At 37.8% G+C, this 18466-nt stretch overlaps 1 protein-coding gene across 1 annotated transcript in view; it reads right to left on the bottom strand.

Annotated features, from left to right (window-relative positions):
• Window positions 1-566: 566 nt before the first annotated feature.
• Window positions 567-18466, bottom strand: part of CTNND2 (catenin delta 2) — a 531616-nt gene continuing 513716 nt past the window's right edge. Inside the window, exons 18-21 of the mRNA XM_065627308.1 lie at window positions 15939-16065; window positions 11677-11808; window positions 4378-4451; window positions 567-1302 (exon numbers count right to left, since the gene is read on the bottom strand). Coding sequence (XP_065483380.1) covers window positions 1042-1302; window positions 4378-4451; window positions 11677-11808; window positions 15939-16065 — 594 coding nt within the window. The 3' untranslated portion in view covers window positions 567-1041. The remainder of the gene's footprint in view (window positions 1303-4377; window positions 4452-11676; window positions 11809-15938; window positions 16066-18466) is intronic.

Genomic DNA, 18466 nt, shown 5'->3' with positions numbered 1-18466 from the left:
CACATACACACACACGCACACAGAATACTATGCATACATGGACACACAGAAGTAAGAATGTGTATTTGTATGGTAGGTTATTGGAAATAGACATTCTTAGCAAATATGGATGACAGATCAATTGTAATTTATTTTCTTTTAACACTGTATCATCATAAAGAAAACTGGTATAAATGAAAAAAATCTATTTCAAATATCTACATCTAAAATTTTAGGCAGTGAAAAAGCACTTCGTTGACAAGGAGTGTGGAATGATGAATGTTAATTGTCAGAAACTGCTGAATGCCTTTTTTTTTTTTTTTAGTTGCCACAAACAAATTCACATATCAGAACGAACAATACTGCTAAATATTCCTTTTTGTTTTTTTGATTTTTTTTTTTTGTTAAAACGCACTGGGGAAAAGAAAACAAAAAACTGGAAATTCATACATCTTCCAAAATTTGAAATTGAAGCAATATTTAGAACCATAGATGAAGAAACACTGTGGCATTGGTGTAATATACACAATGCACTGGTTTTTTTTTTTATCTGTAATGTACATCAAATACTTTACAACAATGCATTAACAAAAGGCAAGAAACATCTTGCTGTACAGAGGAAACCCCAAATGCAACTTGAAGCCTAGATTCACAATGAATGAGGTTATTAAACAAAGTGTGAGAAGCTGTTCCCCATAAAGTATGTACGCTGCTCAGTTACTTGTGCTTAACTCTTGACCCACATCCACTGTCATGTTCTCCCTCCTTCCTTCAGCCACATTCAGCATACAGCACTGAACTTTAGATTTTACAGGCCAACAGTAAAGTTGACCCACACTGTAAAATATATATATATATATATATTTCTTTCTTTCTAATTACTCCCAGGTTTAGCTCTTGTATCTTTCAGTCTTCTAAAAAACCCCTTAATTTTTCCCATACTGGTTATCTGGGCCTTCCTATGGAACAGGCTTTAACAAACTAAATTTGCAGGAAAAAAAAAATGTCTTGTGGTATGCATGCACATGCACAGTTCCTGGAGCTTTTGTATCTGCCCAAGTCTCAAACCCAGGAGTCGGGAGAGGCTGGATAGTGGCTTGTTTCATAGTTAAGTTCACTATAGGGACGAGCAGCTGAATAGAAGTCGACGTAGTTGCCAGTTGACTTTAGTCCCAGGTGCATGTTGTATTCACTTGCAGGTGGACGATGATGCACTTGGTCCTCAAAGAAGGACTCATCATAGTTTCTTGTTGAATTCTGAAACGGCTGATATGGTTCGTAATCTTTTCTGCTGGGCTCCTGTGGAACTGGCTGTGTTGAAACCTGAAAGAGAGTAATACCCACAGCTTGTTAGATACAACTTATGTCCCGAGGATGGAGCCAGGCTCTTCTTGGTGACAACCAATGACAGGACAAGGGGCAATGGGTACAAACTGCAACACAGGAGGTTCCACTTAAATATGAGAAGAAACTTCTTCACGGTGAGGGTGACAGAACACTGGAACAGGCTGCCCAGGGAGGTTGTGGATTCTCCTTCTCTGGAGACATTCAAACCCGCCTGGATGCCTTGCTGTGTAACCTCATCTAGGTGTTCCTGCTCTGGCGTGGGGGATTGGACTAGATGATCTTTCGAGGTCCCTTCCAATCCCTAACATTCTGTGATTCTGTGAACTTACTGCCGGCAACAAGAGGGAAGAAGGAATAAGTTTCACTCTATGTCTATCGTTCTGGAAATACAAAGTTTATCTTTGTAATCTTAACATCTACTCAAAGTATTGCTTGGTAGTGAATTAATTTCACAGCTTTGCCTTGTTGTTACATTTCTTTACATTTCTTTAATATTGTTACTGAATACATTTACTATTTAATGTTATTGGTGCTAACAGATGCTGGTTTACTTCAAAAGTAATTCAAATCTGGATCTGAGCAGTGTAACTTACAGTTATATTTGTAACTATAAACTGTGTATTACTTTCTGACTATTTTGCAGCTATATAATGCAAACACTGATAGCCAAAACTCAGCCTTGAAGAATTTGAATGGAAGTGATATATCCACCAAAGATACTAAACGTTTTGCAGCTGCTTTTGCTGCAAGTGAGATTTAGAGTGACAACATACCCTAAAGAACCATTTATAGTCTTCAGGGCACTGACATAAGAAAATTTCAAGCTAAGTGCCCTGAAATGTGTTCTTCTACTACTGTTAAGCTGAACCATCTTCTTACCCACACTTGTTGGCAATCTTGTGTCATTGCTACATTCCAGCAAGCTGCCTTGAAGCTGAAATATTTATGATATGCAGTAAAAAAATCTCACGCGGCCCCTTAACCTAAGTAGGCCACAAAATACTTTTTTGCAGACAGCCCTAGTGAGTCTCTGTTTTTATAGCTGGGACTTAATCAAAATCTGAAATTTATGAACATTTTCTAAGGATCTTAGTGGAACACTGCCTTTTGCACTCTATGTCACCTCTCTCCAGTTTGGAAAGACTTTGTGACTGAAAAACAATACAGCCTCTCAGTCCTCAAGTGGTCATGCTTGGAATATTGGTGCTCAGGTGTTGGTGTCAGAAGACTCTTTGCAGATCCTGCTTACTCTGCAAGAACCAGTGATGCTCTCTCAAGAAGAGAGGAACAGTTGCACTGCTATTGCCCAAACTCTGATACTCTTGCAAAGCATTTCTGTATTGGACTCTCTGTGGAGTGCCAAAGGCTGTCTATGTCATTTAACAGTCATATGAGTGAACTTAGAACACCGGGCCCAATATTAGAACACCACAAGGGAGCGTAACTACTCTTTTTTCTATTTCCAGTACTGCTATCAAGGTGTATAGGACCTTGAGCTCCTTGTTTCATTTCACATATTCAAACACAGGTGTTTCATTTCTGACACAGGAAAAAATTCTATACTAAGCAACTTATTTATATGCCAAAAAGTTTGAGATGGTCAATTTTTGAGTAGAAACTAGGGGACAGAAGTAGTATCTCTGTGTTCTTTTTAGCTAAAATCATTATTTCTGATATGTCAATCATAAATCTGACATTTCATTGAGGAATCAAGTGGGAAAAGGTGGATTTTTTCTTTGTTTGTTTGTTTTATTTTTGCTTAAACTGTCATCCTGAAAATCAAGTTAGTTGATTCATGACTGCAGTTAGAATGCATCTGCTGTTACAATACCTCATACTTTTATTTTCTCTAAATGCTGTGTTAATTAGAAGGGCTTCATATCTTTAAATACAATAAAAGCAGAAATACTTTCATGCGCTGAACTGGCTCACACAAAAAAGGAATACGGTGCACCACACGAAATACTAATTAAAAAGCAAAACCAATGAAGAGAAATGGAAGCACAGAATGTCAGAAAGTCTCTTCACCTAAAGTTCATGGATTAAAACCAAATCATTGGGCTCTTACATTGAAATTTCAATCAGAGAAAAATATTTTTATCAATTTTACTAAATATTCATTTACCTGCCTGTTAATACTAATAATTTTAAGTGCTTTAAGTGGTTTTTGGTCTCATTTCTCTAGTCAAAAACATGCCGTAACTTTTGCATATTACATAGAGAACTTGTGAAAATTGTGATAATTAAGTACAAAGTAGCATTATCCATAATGATGAAACAAAAGCCTATGGGTGCAGAGAAATGTCTTTCCCAGGGACTGAGGAAATACTGTACTGGAAATGCCAGCTATATTAATGCCATACATGTCAATACTGCAACTTTCTGTGAGTGCATTAGCTTGGCACCCATGCTGCCAGTTACATTTTCGTAACGCCTGCCTTATCCAGACATACTTATTGCTTTCTGGTTTTCAGGGATAGGACATTTTAAAAGAGTCCCAAAGTTCTAGACCGAGTGGCTTGGATGTATATACATGATAAAGTGTCCTTGCTGGTGAAATGCTCCATTTTCTCTTGCCCATGCCCCAGTGTATACTTTAAGATCAACCAAGCAAAAAGCCATGCTACAATTGTGCTTCTGGAGTGACTAAAGGGCAAATCTGAGGGCTTTTACTACCTGTAAGTGTCCCTGCAAAAGATACAGGGGGTTCTTTCTCCAGGACTGTTCAATACTTGAGCTTCTGCTAGGATGCCTTAGCACAGGAGCTGTGCGGTGTCAGCAGCAGTGTATTTTATGAAGGCCACACTCAAGAAATGTGACCAAACTTACCCAAATTCATTGGCACAGGACATCACTAGATACCAGAGCCAGCAGAAGCGCCCCTTAACATTAACTTGGCTTTTGTAGTCTAATTCACATATTTCCAGAACTTCACAGGCATTCAGGTCTCAAGCTGCTCTTGGTTTCATTACAAGTTACAGGCTTAAACACCTTAGATAATTTTTGTGCATATGCCATCTAAACCAGTAACATTTTAGTCTCCTTCCTTACCTGGTTATGTTTGATATCTTCAGCAGGTGCACCATACGAATTCCTGTACAAAGTTGAGATTCCAGTGTTTTGAGCTGGAGAGAGAAAAAAGGAAGGAAAAAGCATGTTTACCAAACATACCTCTTTGGCCTCAAAATGAGTTCTGAAGGCTTCATTAAATACATTATAGAGCACCTGTTTCCCATACACAAAAATCTTTAAGAGCATCTGCAGACTTCTGTTTTTTCTTCTCCCACTGAACAGTCATAATCTTTGCTTTGGTGCACACGCATTTGCACGGTATACAGTAATTAATGGTAACAGATGCTATGTCACATTCATACCAATCTTGTGCACTCCACATATAAATCAACAAAATAATTTCACATACAGCTAGCATTCAGTAACATATTTCAGGTTATATACAGGATTTTACATCACATATACACTAAACTGGTAACAGTTGTAAATATTGACATTAAGAAACATTTCATTCCTTTCACTTCAGTTGGATGATGTTACACCAAATCCTGGATTATTTCTCCTACAGTGCTTTTGCTATATGGTGAAATTATTAATGGAAAAAATTATTAAATGCAGCTGAAAAATGAGCTATGCAAAAAAGTAATATGTAGTTATACTGAAGAGGTCTGGCCAAGATAATCTCAAATCCATGAACTACTGTCACATTATTCTCAGATGTCCTACTGCTAAAATGCACAGACAAAACTGAGCTGTAAGTTTGAAATCAGCAGTAATTCTAAAGACAAGGATAACATCTTACAGGTTTTCAAAAAATTTATTTCCCACCCTACCCCCCAAAAAACCACATAAAAAGCTGAGGATTTTCTCTGCAAAGCTGACTTCACTGATAACTTTGATTTGGCTACCCAGCTGAAGCTTAGTTTGCTGGTAGAACTACGACATTTGTAGTTATTTCTCGCATTTCAAAGAGTATGAGGGTAGTATTTTGTGTGGCTGCTGTGCACTGTTCTTACTGGGCACATGTTATTAACTTTCCAGACATTGTAACCAAAGACTTGATGCTGCCATGAGGACTCTCATTAGAAAAGCATGTGCCTGAAAATAAAAATTGAGTAGTCGTGAATCAAGAGTCATCAGTGGAACGGAAACGCATTGCTCACGCAACTTCTTTCAGGTCTCTGTGAAATGGTGTAAAACCTCAAAGCACCAAGAGCTGCTTTTAATACCTTCGCAACTCAAAACCTTTGAGGGTGAGGACTGAGCATCAGAGCTGAAAGCTGGGTATGGCATCCATGCTAGTCACATCACTAAGAAGAACCACGGCTACTGAAGAAGTAACCTCTCTTTCTTCTTTTGGCAACCTGCTAGCATGGAGCCCAGCATGCACATCTTCTTCTATCTTTCCTCCAGCCACCACACATCTGGAGAAAGGAATGGCGAAATCTTTTAGTCAAAGTTGACTGTAATATGCCAATTCTGATCTTCACATCTGGTATGGGTTCCAGGCTGAAGGTATAGTATTTGTGAGAGTTTGGTGCACTGTTCCATGTTGCTGCTCTACAGATCTCAGATGGTGTTCTTAAAGATCTCCAGCATGTTCTTGAAACGGGATCAAGACAGGGCTTATATGGTGGGGTGATGAACCCCAACAACTGGGAAAAGAGATTTTTCACTTGGTAACTATTAACTTAAAGGGATGAAAAAACTCTTGTTTCTTGAAGAGCTGGATGCAGTTACAGACACAGAGCATAGTCCTGTGAAGGAAACAGAAGAGCTCTGGAGGTCTCCAAGGAGTGCAGCAGGATCCTTTCTTTGAAGGTGAGAAGACTAGGAACTCTAGTAACAAATGACAATTGGTCTTTTCCAGTGGTAGGTAGTCTTAATTCTGCCTGTGTGCCAATAGTTGGTAACAGATGGAACTGATGACTGCTTGAGTAGTCTTTGGCCATAGATGTTAGTACTAAAGGGTCAATCTGCAGAGGTTCTCTCTGCTTAGGCTGTGTTCTGTCACCCAGCTTGAGAAATGTGTGAAACTTCGCTATTTCAGACTTTTTTATATTCCAGCTGCATCTTCTGCTTTAGTCTTTGAAAATCTCCCTCTGATGATAGTCCTGGTATTAGAGGAGTCTGCATCAGCATTGCTATTTATGGTGCATCTCATGACAGCATGACTCTCACTAATACAACTGCTAGATCTTTCCTTGATACCACCTTTTATGCTGTTTTTCGGAGTTTTTTGCCTGTCCTACACAGTGCTAGAAGAAGCTGGGTTGTAAAAATTTCTCTTCCAAGATCTAAAGATACTCAGAGTTAGTGTTTCAGAAATCCATTTTGTGAAATGTTACTTCTTGAAAAAAATGAAAGTGATATTCAGTGTATCAGACTCTCATAAACAGGGGAAGAACTTTCTTGTAACCATTTTGTTTTCATGTATATAAATTGCAAGATACGTAGGGTTGAAGTGTCATGCATGCAAGTTTTCAGTCAGGCATGACTGAACATATTCAGTCCACACAGGACAATACTGTTCATAGTTGGTTGATATCAAGAATAAAAGATTGGTATAAGGTGCAACATCTGAGGGCTTTATGAAGAATCTGATGAAAAACAGCCAACCGGACACATGGTCATTTATCTGTTGTTCCTACAGGCAATTAGAGAGACTTTAAAGAGGGTTGTGACCTTTCTTTTTACAGGTATATAAAAAGGCACATTGTACATACGTGCCACTAAAAGCCATGACTATTATAAAACCAGAACTAGTGCAGAGCTGGTGCATAGCTGCCAATGCACCACTGTGACGCTTGCACTGATGTGCTCTGAATCGTCACATGCCAGATTGAAGACTTAAGTCTCCCAGATCACATATTCAGTGATGGAAAAATGGATAGTTTCAGCTTATGAAAATAGCTGCAAAGTCTGCTTTGCTGATTTCACTGAAGTGATGTGGATACAAATTCACAAGTATAAAATGAAAAAAAAAAAGCAGTATTCTGTTCTAACTAATAAAAAGAAATACGACGACACATCAAACGCTTGGAAATGAATGCCAGGAGTTCAAGAAAAGAAATCTTGGCTTAGACTAGCTGGGAAGCTGAGATAATTCTGGCTCTGGAGGAAATGTAAGTCAAGCAATGTAGCTGCTAGCAGTGCATGCAGCCTCGCTCCAGTACCTGCTTCTGGACACGCAGGCAGCATCCCTGGGAACTCCATTCCCGCTCTGCTGTGCTTCAGCGAGCAGTTGACTCTTGCTGTCCAAAAGCAGAGGGCAGATATAAAAGAAAGAAGGGAGAGAATGAGCTAGATGAATGGACAGGTATTGTGTGGTTAGTATCTGATTTTCACTGCTAATGTTGTATATGTACTATCCTAGTAAAATTATCAAACAGAGAGAGAGGTTAATCAAATAATTTTATTTTTTAAAACATGGCAAGAGAAAGGAAAGGGGTACAAGTAGCAACAGATGGAGATGTTCCAGCAGCCACACTTCCTCACAGAGATGTGAGAATTGTCACTGCAAATGACATGATTTGAGGAGTGATGAGTGTGTGCATACATGTGTATCTAAACACCAGTACATGATAGTACTGAAGAGGTACTTTTTACTAGGCAAAATTGTGAAGGTTCTAAAATGAGTATGATCATCAACCCACAGTACTTTCTGGTTGCACTGCATAAAGAAAAATATCTTCGTTTTTTCCCCCTGTTCACTTTCCAAGGTAGTATTGGTTAAAAAAACCCATCACATAGTTCCCCACAGCAGTTTTCTGCAAAGCTGACAACAGCTTTGAAAACTATGTCACTCAGTGGTCTGCGTGACAAAGATATCACTGACTGAACCTGTTCCCATTGACCCCAGTCACTTGACTCATGGTTTAACATTCAGCTTTCAGTTCTTGTAAGTACTTACTCTGAACACATTTGCAGACACTTTGAAATAACAAGGTGCTAGCCTTCTGCCCTCACAAAAACAGGCTGACAGTAAGAAAGAAAAGCTCAGCTGGACAGGTAGTCATCCTCATCTGGTATTGCATAACCTGTTTTTTCTGCTATAAGCAGCAGGACTTCATTACCTAAAATTTAGTTCAAGACAATAAAGGAAAATGTTTCTGCGCCTTACAAATCTCAGCTAACGGAGATCATTACCTGTCACTACCACTGCCACCTTCCTGCACGGCAAGAGATGAGGTAAGGGCATAAGAAAAGATTACAGTGTATTATGGTTGCTTAAAGTAATAGTAAGTTCAAGTAGCCTGAGCATCTGTAGCTATTATAGCAGATGATGGTCGCTGGTTATGTTCTGAATGTGCAGGGACTTGCAAGTAGGTTTAAATAAGAAAAGTATAGATGATTGATTCTTGATAATCAAAAGAAAATAAAACCTTAATCAGAACGTGTTTCTGCTGTCGGAAGTGCAGACTGCGACGCAAGTATCAGTTCAGCAACGGAATTAACAAAGTAAAAGTAACTTTAGAGTAGGAGTCCCATGATGGGATAAAGGAAGCTTATCTTCCTTGTTCTGAAAGAACTCACCATGACATAAATAACATTATCACATGCACTTATAGTGCCTGGATTTTTTTTTAAGGAATGTAATAGTTTTTGTCTTAAAAATATACTTCAGGTGATAAAATTTTATTATTGGTTATTATTTTCTACAGCGAAGATGGACAGTAAATATACCATGCATCATAAACCTGTGAAGGGAAGAGGGCAACGAGAACTTTGATATTGTTCCTCTATTTTTCAGCTGTCTTTGTGAAATCAATATAAGTTACCATCTTCAGCCAAACTGTTTACTTCATAGATCCTCCACTTTTCCCAGAGGTTTCCTGACAACTCCCCACAATAGCAAGAAGCCAACATTTCTACTTTGAAAATCCATCAAAAACCCCTCATTTCAGTCCCAGCCAAGAGGTCGTAAAATTTTTGAACTATAAACTAAGAAGAGCTTTGGAGAAGAGCACAGAGACAGTCATGGATAAATTGGGACTACAGCTGGGCTCTACATTCTGTGTAAATCCGTAAGTCAAAGAAAGCTTTGTGTGATACATCAGCTTGGCAGAAAATACAAGAGCAGCTCAAAATATGTGTATACCAGGTGGAACCTGAAAAAGCATTTATCCAAGTCCCACAGGCTCTGTGGATGTATTAGCTGCAATGCACTGTCTGATGCACAAGATGGAATACAGGCATTGCAATGAACTTGCTACACAAACTTATATTAGACCACCCAAGTAAAGTCAAAATGTCTCACAATTAAACCCACAAATACTGGTTTTATATTGTTCTTTAATGAAATAAATATTTCATGAGCTACAAATACGTTACACAATTTCATGTTGAATGTTGATGAGTGAGATTCCTTCTGTCATTTTCTTTTGTTCTTAAAATGATGCTTAATTTGAGCTCAGGCCAAATGAGATCCGGTGACCTGAAAGAGAGCAAAAGTGATTTGTTTATTACACATTCATTTGTACATTGCTCATGTAAAATTGTGAAACATTATTAAACTTTTCAATTTGATTTTGACTTTGATTTTTCTCACTGAGCTCAGTAACTGGAAAATTAGTTGACAGCTGAGCACAATGCTGAGAGTTTCGAGTTTCCTTACTAAAAGCCCACCCAAAAGATCAATACAAACAGACAAAATACAAGCAGAAATTAAAGGAAAACCCGATGCAAAACGTCAAAGTGGAACAAAGGTTGCTGTGGAAGTACAAACCTCATGATCAGAAAATTACGTTGAAAGAGAAAGGAAAGAAGGGAAACAGGAATGGGAGACGGAAAACATGACAATAAAAGACAAAATGAAAAGAAATGGGGAAAAAGAAAAACCAAAACTTTTTTAAGTGTGGAGAGAGACAAGACTATCTGCAAGAAAACACAGATTTTCCACACAGAAACCCTTTTTTTTTTGTAAACCTCTAATATAATCTAACAGTCTAAATTTGCAGATACAGCGGGAGCTAAATACTCATGTTTCTGCCTTTTCAGCTTGCTGCTCTTACTCCTGAGATTCCTTCTTCATGAATCCTTGACAAAGTGCTGAAACAATACTGTCCTGTCCTTCACAATCACACAAGTATGGATCACTGAAGTGTTTTAGAGAACAACCTTGTACAGCGTCTACAAAACACTCAAAATCTTACAGATACATAAAATGCAGTACCTTGACTGAATCTGCTGCAACCTTGTGTAGCGTGCTGCCGTTCAGGATACTCCTCTTTTCTGTGGTTTCCAAATGCTCTTGACTGTCATTCCTCTTCTTCAGATTTTCACTTTCACGCTGATTAATGTTGCATATTGCATTTTCACACGAATTCCAATGCTGGCCTTTAGGTTTTGATTACACAATAGCATATAACATAGTAGATGTAGTATGAGCATCATTATGTCCTAAATACAGTATTGAAAACCAGCACGGATGGCCCCACACTGAGTCAGCACACTGCTGGTGTCCCCAGTCAGCTGAGGAACACAAATACAGCCCATTCTGGCATCCTCTGAGCAAGACCTCTACAGAAGGTGTGGGAAAAGGTAACAGGCATTCGGAAAGTGCAGAGCAACTCCTCACTGTGATTTTTTGCTTGCCCTGAAGTAGCATTTGGAGGAGAGGACACCATGATGCTTGGCACTGTATAAATGTAAGAAAATGTTCAACAGAGGTTATATAAGCCTGTGCAATGGTGGAGATCAACACCTGTTTTGCAAGAGAATTAACAGAGGGGTGCAGTACTAGGCAAAACACTCAAAATATTACAATGACTGCAAGGCTAACAAGTTAATGAGCTCACTACAGGAGAGATGCCTCCAGTGAAACCTGCAATAGATGCCATAACACACACAGAGAAAATTGTTCCATTTACACCAGCCCAGATGAGAAAGTAACAGGAAAAGACTTTACAAACTGCTACCAAATTTCCTACGAATGACCAATGTGCAAAATAAACTATTAATAAACGGTCCCAGAAAGCTGTTCCCTGCGAAAGACAGACGTTAGAGATCACTGCACATGCTCAACCACAGTCATGCTTCAGAAACAACGCTAATTAATACCAGGTGGATTTACTCACTTCCTCCTGGGAAAAAACCCCAGCAAAATTAACAAGAAATGCAAGCTTGCTTTTAGAGCTGTTCCTCCGTGAAGAAACATGGTCTTTACAAATCATTTTCACATGGCACGGTATTCATGATTTCTCAAGGTGGCTAAAAATTTGGAATCAACCAAAGCAGATTGATGTTTTTCTATAGGACAGTAAACCCAGCCAAGCCTATAAAATCAGTGGTCTATCACAGCTGATTTTTGTATACGCTATGCAAGCATAATCTCACCTGTCATGGTGTCTTTCCTGGAAGTGTGTTCTCCCTTATTTCCATGGTAAGTGGCGTTTGTTCCAGTTGATTCATAGTCTGTTTTTCTTTCTTTTAGGCTGATCATTTCCCGAGGTGAGGCTGGGGCACTTGCTAGATCATAAAAATGAATTTATTTTCTGTCACCACATATGACTGAATGTAGTGTTTAATTCTAGAGTAAACATTTTACTGATGTTTATATTTGTTGGCATATCAGCATTAAGCTGTTTGAAGAAACACTAGCCCCACTACGGAAGAAAAAGTGCTGTTATTTTAAATACAGGACAAATGTATTTATGGGACAATCAACTCCAAACATCATTTTCTCTCTAAACATTTTACATTTTGCAATTACAACCAACATCTTAAGATGGTCATTAAGAAAAAAAGTACAATAATAACGATTTCCCCCCTCCTTTAGCTTTTTAATTTCTTTAACTTGTCAAAACTTTCTGGTATAGGCACTTCCATTTTTTTTCTCAAAATAGTTAATTTATTTCTGTTGAAAAGAATTAACTTTCAACTGTGTGGAAAAACTCTTATAAAATGGTTTCCTCCCTTCTCTGTTGAAAACAAACAAATCCGTTAAATGACTCTAATGGGGATAGGAAGAAAAGGAAGGTGTGTTTCACAGGAAACATATGGCAAAGAATATTTAACACTTGAAGTTAACTCAAATAATTTATGTGTCTTTAAATATCTACGTGTGAACAACTGCCATTAAAACAACAACTGCCACTTTAACGTATTGTTAAAGCTAAATCCTTCATCACCGTGGTATGGCGAAAAGGAGGAAAGTATGAGGTGACTAGGAGGAGAACTGCCTTTGTACTTGATTCTCAGGCGCTGGAAAATGTGATCGCTGGCTCTGATCACGAAGACTTAGAGCTTGTGATGCTTAGGAAAAGGTGAAAAGCAGAGCTAAATATTATGTCTTTCAAGTAAATTTGCTTCCAAGATATTTGGATGTTGGTAGATACAATGCACTTTCCCTTTTGTGGAGGGCAGAGGAAGGAGCACGAGGTGAGCGGCACAGCACCCCAGAGCCTTTTCAAGGCACAGTGGTACAAAAATACCTGAAGGCCTGGTGCTTACTTCTACTCCCGCCCCTGACTCCACCCAGGTATTTGATATGTTGAAAGAACCGCAAAAGCAATAACAGTGCCCTTGCCTAAAAAAAAAAAAAAAGGAAAAATAACAACAACAAAAAAGTAAGACAAGCTTATTTGTGAAGCTTGATCATGAGTTATGTCTTCTAGCATCTCTGCGTTACATTTTTTAGTTAAGGAATCAGGAAACACTTGTACTTAATCAAGGAGCAGGGAAATACAAGTGATGTTGAATTCTGCTTAGATTGGCGCTGCTGGCTCTGGCCTCTAAAATTACAGAGCAAATGAGGGGCAGATGTTTTTTCTTACGAAGCCATTAGAACTGGGGATTGTTTTTAAATTGCTTGTCAATAGTGATGTAATTCTAAAGCTGATAATCCCGTAGATATAAATAAACATGACATAAAATTACCAAATCAGCTAATAGCAACTTGAGTCTAACAGGGAACAAGACAGAATGCAAATGTTGAAAAAGTTGCTAACACAGGGATGCATTTTGTTTCACCTACTCTGGTAATGCTTTTAAGCACTCCTGTGTTTTGAACAAAATTGACTGATAAACACAACACCAACTCTCTCTGTACCCTGTGAGAATTATCTCTCTCCTCCCATGTGAGAACAACGGCTTTCTGCCAAGTGTTAAAATCCAGAAGTGTCCTCTTTTAGAGTTTTTACTGGAAGCAGACATAAAATCGTTGGATGACACTAGATTGAAAAGTGATACCAGTGTTTTCTGCTCTTATTCTTTATAGACACAAAAAAGAAGACAGAGGTCTCTACACTAGTTAAAGCATCTTATCAGCAAGTCCTAGGCATGGATGGGATACTGTGAGTTCATTTACTTCGACTCTTTACCCCAAGGTAGGATCCAGTATACCAAAATAATTCTTGACAGATTTTCATCTAAAACTTAAGATCTCTAATGACAGAGATCACATAACTGCTCCAAGCAGTTCGTTCCAGTGCTTTGTTTCCCTACTATTAGGAAATGTTCCCTAATGTCTAGCCTGACTCCTTGCTGCTCTTTATTTCCATTTATCTGCTATGAAAGTAGAGAAAGTTCATGCCGTTCCCCTTCACAGCTGGCTGTTACGTACTTGAATACTTGATGTGTTCCTCTTCTTGCTGCTCCCATCTCGTGTCTCTTATTCAAGTTAAAAGATTACAGTCCGTTCAGTATGTCCTCATATCCTGATTTCTCCATTTCCTAAATCATGTGTGCAAGTGACAAAAATCCCTAAAAGATCACTTCTAAAGAACTTTTGTCCAGACAGATATTTTCCTTATAATGTATTTGTAATGGATTGGATCTTTTTTCCCCTCTGGACAGTATCTCAAATTTCTCAGTATCACTCTCAATTCCAGTAACGCCTCTCAAGGTACATGAGCCTCTCCCAGGTCTATGTCACCTGCAAAGGTAATAGGAACCCTTTGTATATTATCTGGGTCATTAACAAAACCACTGAAGAGTACTGGGCCCAAGGCAAACCTCCAAGGAAAGCATTCTTCCATTTTGGCAATAAGCAATACCCATTCTTTGCTAAAGGTTTTCAGTCTGTTTCGTGTTTACAACACATGACATTTTGTGGACAGTTTGCTAGCTCACCTATAAAAATCTCATGTGAAATATTCTTACTGATTACAGTGGATTTCGTTTACTAAATATTCTTTCCAAAAAGCACTTTAACTGTTGTAGCAGGAATTTAGGTGGATTTTATAAGAATAAGTTGTATTGAACCAATGTTCAGATTTGATAGGGATACTACCAGACAGACAATAACTTATGCTATTATGTAGAAATAGATACTCCTAGAGTAAAGCAGTATTTTAAGTTCCTATTGTCTCTGAGGCACTCGGATTGTGATTATTTGTTTCAGTAATTTTCTAGAATGAAGTTGAGCTGGCGGCTCTGTAATCATATTGGCTCCTCTTCCTTCAGAAACAGCCACTATATTTGCCTTTTTCCAGTCTTACAATAACTCATGATGGCAGAAGAATTTCATCCAAACTTTCTTAAAGTATGTTCTTTAAGGAATAGAGTAACAGAAGTGAGGAGACAGTTCTGGCAAGAGACAGGACTAAGATCTCAGGGACAGACAATTCAAGTGCCTTGCACTTACAGTCAAAATGAGATTTTGGAAAAGAAAAAAAGGAACAAGAGCCCTTTACAGACTTGTGTAATGACAGATTTTGAAAACTGAAGAGCAGCTCTCACTGTACTTCTGGCTACATTTTCAAATTTCCTCGGTGATGGTTCTGCAGGACTAAGATGTAGCTTTTAGATAATTAACAAAACAATTTTCTTAAAAAACCAAAACCATGGCACAATGCTGATGGCAATAATCGGTTTGGCCCACTTTAATCCTAAACTCTTGGTATACCTATGGAATGACAGCAGTTGATTGAAGAAGTAGTAAGAAACACATTAAAAGGCTGTTTTACTCTATTTATCTTAGAAGATTTTCACTGTGAATGGTTTTATCTAAACAAGGTATGTTCTACCTTGGAATAAACTGAGGGGAAAATGCCCAGATTTCTGAACAGAAAAATGAATTAACACTTAGATACTTACATTAATTTATTGTTTGCACCATACAGAGTTAATGACAGCTGGTATAAATATGCCATCGATGTTACTAGAAGACCCATAGTCAACCTTTTGTAAAACTTACACATGCATGTGTATGCACACTTATATACACATACAATCAGAATAAAAGCTGATAACAAAATAAGGTGGATCCTTCAACTTCTGTGCAGCGCGCAGAGTGGTTGTAAACAACATAGCAGTTTTCATGACTTAGCAAAGTGAGTAACAGAATTTCCTCATGCTACTAATAGACACCATTGCCCTGAGATCTACCCAGGTAATTCCACTCAGGAAAACACTGCATTGGAATTAATAGCAAAAAGTTATGGAATATTCTTTGTGCTGTAAAAATTTCCAAGGTGTTAATGAAAAAAAATATTCCTGTTTTGAACAGATAATTCAGATAAGAGTAAAGAATATATTTTGTGCCCTTCCACCACAGTTAGCAACAAATCCACATGCCAGTGACATTGCTTTAAGAAGGAAAATGACAGTGATGGATTACCTCTGTCTTTATTCCGGTCCTGAAAGCCTGGTCTTACCTGAGCGGTTGTTAGGAGACATGCGCACAGGAGAGATGGAGGGCGTGCGTGATGAAGAGTATGGTCTTTGCCGATCCCTTTCTATCGTTGAAGATGAGGCTACAAAGTGATACTGCGACCATCCATCCTGTAACATCAAACATTGCAATAGTGATCAGCGAAAACACCATGTAGTTCCCCATTTTAAGTACAGCGTATTTTCCTCTAGTGTTTTTGCTATGTATATAAAGTGGGCTACTATCTTTTTCTTTCCACTGAGTGGTAAATATTCTTAATGGTGCAGGATATAACGTGCTGATTGTACTGACACACCAGGAAAAAAATTAGAATGCAGAAAGTTCTGTAAAATAACATGTCAGAAAGACTCAAATTATTAAAACACTGAACAACTTTCTAGGCTATTTATTAAATAGTTCTGCCTTTTTCTGTGGTTCTATTTTCACATTGCAAATGCCATTCTGGCTATTAAAATAGTTCCAAATCAAAGACTGCTTGTTTTCACAGTGAAAATCAGTTTCTGCTTTAGAACATTTCTATCTTGCAAGGAACTTTTGGAGTAAGTAGATGGGGAAGACCCGGGGTTATCAAAATTATTGTAACTTTTGGTATCTGTAGTCTAGTTACATTAGCTGCCCATTTGTTCACGTGAGGAAAAAGGAATCAATGCATTTTCCTCATCGCATTTTTCTCCAAGATGTACAGAAACAAATTCTATTCCTTCTATTTAAAACTGTGGTAATGGTGATTTTTTTTTTTTTTTTTTTAAAAAAGGAAAGTATTACAAATATTAGAAACAGCTAGTTCGGAAATAAAAAGGAGACTTTCAAACATTCATGTTTTGTTCCTGTACCATAATATAATGCAATAATCCAAAATAATGTACATTTTTAAAAGGATATTCAAAAGTTTGAAAGTATAATGAGAGAATAAATTGACTCTTGTTAGTGGTCTTATTAAACAAAAGTATTTCAAATGTCTAAAGTATTGATAGATCTTAGCTGTCATTATCAATGCTTAATGTTTAATCTAAATCAGTAACACAGAGATTTCCAGGTCTTGCACTGAAGGCATAAGCCTTTTAAAATGCCCACTTTCTGTTGGGCTCAGTGGAAATTGAGTCAAGCACCTGGTATGGCACTAAACAAAGTTTTTGCGATCAAATGCTGAACAAAAACAAACATCGTAAAATATTACCAAAAAACAGCTGGAATTTTCCTCTTGCTTACAGAAAAATAATTTCCCGTTGGGATAGAAAGAATATTCCTAGCCCCTGCTTCAGGCTACTCAAGACATCCACCTCTGAATCCCACCCTCTGCCTTTGCCCCAGGCATCTCTCTGACTTTGTTCCCTCCACAGACATCACTGGCAGCGGGCTCTAGGAATTGCAAGAGAAACTGGCTTGAAATTCCCCCTTCCATGACACTTTTAAGAAGGAGAACTCAGCAAGACTGTGACACATTTCTCTTTCACAAACAGCAGGAGGAAAGAAGATGCTCATACTTGATGTAGAGGGAATTGTTCTAAGTAAATTCGAATAGACGGAGGTGACACTTAACTACAGATTCTGAATGTCTGTGCTCCTTAATATAATGCATTTGAATAAACATGCGTGTATCTCAGTCATAACTACAAAGGTAAAAATAAAAAGGAAGGTGAAGGTTGGGTCACAGCTTTCATAGCAGTCATGGTTTTCCCTAGAGTTGATAGTGAGCATTTGTCCGCAGAGGTCACCCATGTTTAGAACACTTCACTGAGCTGCACCTCATATTTCATGACAGTCATACAAGAAAATATAAGGAAGAAAACCAGCTAACTAAAAGAAATAGTAACTTGAAAAAAGAAATAGTTAGTTTTTAATACCACTTGCTTAAACCTAAATTTTCTATATCCAATATTTCATTTCCAACAAGCAGCTTCTACATGAGCTGTTTCCTCCAACCTAGAGGAAAGATCAATGAGAATGCAAACAAAAACATCTGTAAAGCCCTGACTTCGTAATATTAAATTGGAAATTATTAAACACTTTTCAATATATATACATATATTTAGTATGCATATATATAATCCATACATATTTTAAAATAACTAATAGTTTATAGTTATAATTATAATGAATAGCTTAAGTCTAATAATCTTATCCAATCCTCAAGACTGTATATACTCAGCATTATTTTTACATCACCTATTAATAACAACTTGAATGGTGATTTCTCTACTATAAAAATGATGTAGCAAACACATGAGAAGCCCATGCCTTTTTCTTGCTGAAGAAAAATGGTTCTTTTTTTTCTTCCTTCTCTGGGGTCAGACATTCTTACCAGAAAGGTGACTCTCTAAAATTCACTGTGTTACAGTTTTCTGACCATCTATTTTCTTTTAAACAGACTACTGAAGAGATGATACCAAGAGGTCAGACTCTAGATCTGGTAAAAGGAGAAGGAATAGACTATTTATTACTGTCTGCCTGCAAAAGAAGAAGCTTACATAGTGCAAGTCAGAACTGCTTCCAGCTTTGTGGATCTGGATG

The sequence above is a fragment of the Caloenas nicobarica genome, chromosome 2, assembly GCF_036013445.1.
Source record: "Caloenas nicobarica isolate bCalNic1 chromosome 2, bCalNic1.hap1, whole genome shotgun sequence".
In the NCBI taxonomy this organism is placed as follows: Eukaryota; Metazoa; Chordata; class Aves; order Columbiformes; family Columbidae; genus Caloenas; species Caloenas nicobarica.
The sequence above is the reverse complement of the archived record's forward strand: the minus strand, read 5'-3'. Positions and strand labels throughout refer to the sequence as shown.